General features: G+C 53.8%; 1 protein-coding gene across 1 annotated transcript in view; it reads right to left on the bottom strand.

Annotated features, from left to right (window-relative positions):
- LACTBL1 (lactamase, beta-like 1) overlaps nucleotides 1-2,726 on the bottom strand; it is a 20,611-nt gene extending 17,885 nt beyond the window's left edge. The window contains exons 1-2 of the mRNA XM_014546764.1: nucleotides 2,719-2,726; nucleotides 1,127-1,199 (exon numbers count right to left, since the gene is read on the bottom strand). Coding sequence (XP_014402250.1) covers nucleotides 1,127-1,199; nucleotides 2,719-2,726 — 81 coding nt within the window. The remainder of the gene's footprint in view (nucleotides 1-1,126; nucleotides 1,200-2,718) is intronic.
- Nucleotides 2,727-4,711: the final 1,985 nt, after the last annotated feature.

The following is a 4,711-nucleotide window of genomic DNA, read 5'->3' as shown; positions in this document are numbered from 1 at the left end:
TGCCAATCCCCTTGACAGGCACCCACGGCGCCACGTGTTCAGGTGAAGAATGAAGTGCAGAGACTTTACATGACTTGCTGAGGTCATGAGCAGCAAATGATGGAGCTGGGAGTGTCGCTCTGGACTGTGCACACCCCACCCTCTGCACCCCCAACTTGCAGCCCTCCTCTGGGGCCCAGCCGCATCTCACGTCTGTCTCCTATCTCAGGATTTGTTCCCATAGACCCAAAGGTGCAGCCAGTATCTAACCTCTGAGCTGCTCACCTGCTGCTCACGTTTGCACTTGCAACAGCCACTAGGAATCTCTGCGGGGCCATGGGGGGGGGGGGGGGGGAGCTCAGGAACAGCCAAGGCTCTCCCAGCCCCCACCCATAACACAGCAACCCCAGCTCCTTCCCGGGTGGTCTCCAGGCCACGGACCCTCACCTCCTCCTTCCCACTGCCCACTCTGGGCAGCCCTTCCTGTCCAGTCAAACATTCAGAAACAATCCCCAAGGGCAAGCTGTGTGCTGGGCGCAGTGCTGCCTCCTGAGGCTCAGTGCCTTTGGCCAGCATCTGTCCCCTGTGGAGCCAGCAGGACGTGGAGCGGCCAGACACAGGGCTCTGGGCCCAGGCGAAGACGACGTGATCAGGTTCCGCCCTTACTACCTTTGGACAAATGACTTCACCTCTTTGAGACGCAGTTTTCTCGTCGGCGTAATGGGAATGGCCTTTGTCCTACACCCCACGGAATCTAGGTAAGAGTAAACGAGACGATGCTGCAAGCCGCTCACCGGGGGTAGCTAGTGTTATGGTAATTTCTCTGGGAGACAGATGTACACAGATCATGGGCACAGAGCTCTGGGGGCTCCAAGGTGCCCGTGGGCTCAGCCTTGGGGACGAGAAGGAAAGCTCCCCTGAGCAGGGAGTTGGGGATGAGTTGAGGGCACTCCGATCAGAGGCCTGGAGATGTGAAAAGGAAGAGGAGCCGTTTCTGGTTTTGAGAACTCGATGAGCTAATACACGCAAAGCACTGAGAGCTTCCTGGCCAGGGGTGCGCACCCTAGGAATGTGGGTGATGACGATGACGGTGCTGAGGGCGATCTAGGCTCATATTTGAAGCAAACCGCGTGGGGCCATGCCTCACCTGGGTCTTCATTCTCTCCAAGGCGTGGGAGGTCCCAGCTGGCTGAGGATTCAGGTCCACAGCCCAGGAGACACTGTGAGTGGGAGGTTCAGTCACAGGATGAAGGCAGAGAGAGAGATGGCGGGGCCGGCGGGGCTGGAAAGAGAGGAAGGGGACAGAGAAGTGCTAGGAGGAGAGAGGGCAAAGCAAGCCCTCCCCTTCATGAAGCCCCGCCTCAAAGGCAAGGGGAGGCCAGCTCAGAAACCCCGCGAGGGTGACCAGCTATCTGGTCTGCCCGGGTCTGTCCTGACTTTAGCATTGAACATCCCAAGTTCCTCAGTCCCAGCCGAAGAGTTGGTCACCACCACCCACACACACACCCCACCCCCCACCCCTCCATCAGAGCCCCGGGTACCTAACCCCAACTCACCCTCTGGAAGGCTCAGGAAGGGCAGGGCAGTTCAGGCCCCGCCATGGCTGGCCAATGCCTCTCAGGGTCTCAGTGTTCCAGGGACAGGACGGCTTCCTGGGCTCTGAGCCGCAGGCTTCACCCAGGCTCCCCAGGGGCTGGCAGACGTGGTGCCCGATTTCCCCAGCACTAAGCCCTCTGTGCCCTCAGCCATGGGGATTAGTTCCTGGGGTCCCCCCTCCAGCAGCCAGTGGGGAGGGGGGAACATCTGTCAGGGAGGCTGGCAGCAGCATGTGACCCACGATGCTCCGGGCTGGCCAGCGAAGAAACAGTCTCCCCAGAAAGTCTTTGTCAAACCCAATATAAAAGAGATGATGGCGGGCTGCCCGGACACAGCCCACCCACCGGCCTCCCAGCCGCAGCCCACACCCCCCCCCCCCACCCCCGCACCAGCTCCTCCGCTGCCTCTGAGGAACTGGGTCTCCAAGGAACACAGTTTGAAGACCACTGGGGTCTGCCTAGTCGTTTTGTTTCATTAATGTTTTTGTTAATTGATTTTGAGAGAGAGAGAAGGGAAGGGAGAAACACTGCTTGTTGTTCCACTGATTTATACGTTCATTGTTTGCTCTTTGTATGTGCCCTAACCAGGGATCAAACTCAAAACCTTGGCGTATCAAGACAACACTAACCGACCGAGCTACCATGCCGGGGCAAGCCTAGTTGTTAAACATTGAAATGACTCGGTTCAAATCCCAATTCTGTCCCTGCCTGTGTGGCCTTGGGTAAGTCATCCCTTCTTTGTTTCCTCATCTATAAATGGGGATAAGCCCTAGACCAGTGGTTCTCAACCTTCTGGCCCTTTAAATACAGTTCCTCATGTTGTGACCCAACCATAAAATTATTTTCGTTGCTACTTCATAACTGTAATGTTGCTACTGTTATGAATCGTAATGTAAATATCTGATATGCAGGATGGTCTTAGGCAACCCCTGTGAAAGGGTCGTGCGACCACCAAAGGGGTCGCGACCCACAGGTTGAGAACCGCTGCCCTAGACGGTTTTCCTCAGTGCAACCTGAAGGGTCACAGGTTCAATTCTGGTCAAGGGAGCTTGCGGGAATTGATGTCTCTCTCACATTGATGTTTCTCTCTGTGTGTCTTTCCCCCGCCCTTTCACTCTCTTAAAAAAAAAAAAATCAGTGGTACCGGGTCATGGTGGCTCACGCGTTGAGTGCCGACCTATGAACCAGGAGGTCACAGTTTGATTCCCAGTCAGGACACATGCCCGGGTTGTAGGCTTGATCCCATGCAAGAGGCCGCCAATCAATGATTCTCTCTCATCATTGATGTTTCTATCTCTCTCTCCCTCTCCCTTCCTCTCTGAAATCAATAAACATAATTTTTTTTAAAAAAAGGACAAAGGCAATGGGTATTTATGAGAAAGGGAAGGGGGAAATTGCATCAGTAGAACGAAGACATTTCTGTTGGCGCAGATAATAGAACACGGCGATGTTAATTCTAAACAATGTTTTTAATTTCCGGGCCACTGATCATCTAGTCGTCATAACTGCCGTCTTATCATCATTGCAAATGTCCTTCTGCAAGGCACAAGGTCGCTTAGGTCCCACCCCAAGGTTATTGTGCCCTGTTTTTAACATTCCAAGGTCTGAGGTGTAAGGCAGTTCCTCTGCGGTGGCAGCTCTGGCATTTTAAAGTGGCTCCATTTGTGATACTGTTTACACTGGAGAGCTTTTATCCGCGGCCTGGCCCCAACCCCAGAGACCCCCTGGAGTGCCACCTGGGCTTCACAGTTTTTAAAGACCCCTTGGTAATTCTACTGTGTGGTCAAGGTTGAGAGCCATTGCCTCCGACCAGTGTGTGTCCAGCTCATTTTCAATGTGTGTAGCAATCGCCTAGGGACTGAGTTAAACTGCAGATTCTGAGTCAGTGGGTCAGATGGTACAGGAGAGTCTACATTTCTCACAGCAACCCAAGCGATGTCGATACTGGTCCGTGGACCACCCTGTGAGGAGCACAGCTCTGCAGTTTGCAGATTGCACCAGCTCCCACATCATCATTGTAGTTGCCTCCCAGGCACCTTGTGGTTGGATGGGGCTTGCATTCATATCTCTGTTTTGCTGATGCTCAGGGTGGGTATGTGAATGGGTAGAGGCAAGCTTTCTGGATCTTCTTCTATAACCCCCTGTGGCTGGCCTGGAAAGAGGATGGATCAATTAGAGTGAGAGGAGAGCTGAGTGGTTTTATCCAAACTCCGCATTGTATGGCTGCTCTGAGAGGGGAGGTTATACAGCAAGTGGGGTGACAGCGATGGAGCTGGGATCCAGGTTTTTTCATTGCACCTGGCTGCTTGGCTCCTCTTTCCTGAGGCTCAGAGCAGCCTGGGCAGCCTGCCTCTGGGCCACATACTGAGTGGTGACAATGTCCCAACAATCCCCAGAGGCAGGTCTATTCTGTGCCCATTTCACATCTGAGGAAACGGATGCTCTGAGAAGTGAGGTCCCAGGAAGTGGCAGGACTGGGATTTGGACCCAGGAGTCCTCGCTGATTCCGGGACACAAATGTATCTCCCATGATGTCTCCCCATTGGACGAGGAGGTCCTCTAGGGCAGCGGTCGCCAACCGGTGGTCGGCGGACCACTGGTGGTCCGTGAGGTATGAAAGGTTGGCGACTGCTGCTCTACGGCAAGAACTGCTTCTCGTTTTGGTTTGTGTCACCAAACCAGGGCTGAATGTCTGGACCCGTCAATCCCCTTCAGGGTTCTGCACCTATTCAGCTCAAACCTCACCCCCAGGACACCGCTCCTCTGTGGGAGCTTGCCCATTGCCCCTGGCCCCAGCCCCAATGAAACCATTTCTCACTGCCCAGACCCGATTTTAGCTAAAATCCATAGCATGTCATATAGAAAAGTTGCCACACGGTGGCAGTAGATACCCATGTGTAGCTACTGGAGCCACCTCCTCTGAAGAATTTTTCCTTGAGTGCTCTTCCTCCAGGCATTTGTCCAAGGACTTGTTCCCTCCATGAACCAAGATAATCTCCACAACTGCCCCTCAGGAGAGGAAGGAGTTACTCATCTTCTCTAGAGCTGAGAGGTCATATGAGTCCTTTGCTTAAAGAACCTTCAGTGGCTGCTTACTGCTCTTTGGAAAAATCATAATCCTTATCTGCTACACTGAT

Source organism: Myotis brandtii, unplaced genomic scaffold (genome assembly GCF_000412655.1).
Source record: "Myotis brandtii unplaced genomic scaffold, ASM41265v1 scaffold456, whole genome shotgun sequence".
In the NCBI taxonomy this organism is placed as follows: domain Eukaryota; kingdom Metazoa; phylum Chordata; class Mammalia; order Chiroptera; family Vespertilionidae; genus Myotis; species Myotis brandtii.
The sequence above is the reverse complement of the archived record's forward strand: the minus strand, read 5'-3'. Positions and strand labels throughout refer to the sequence as shown.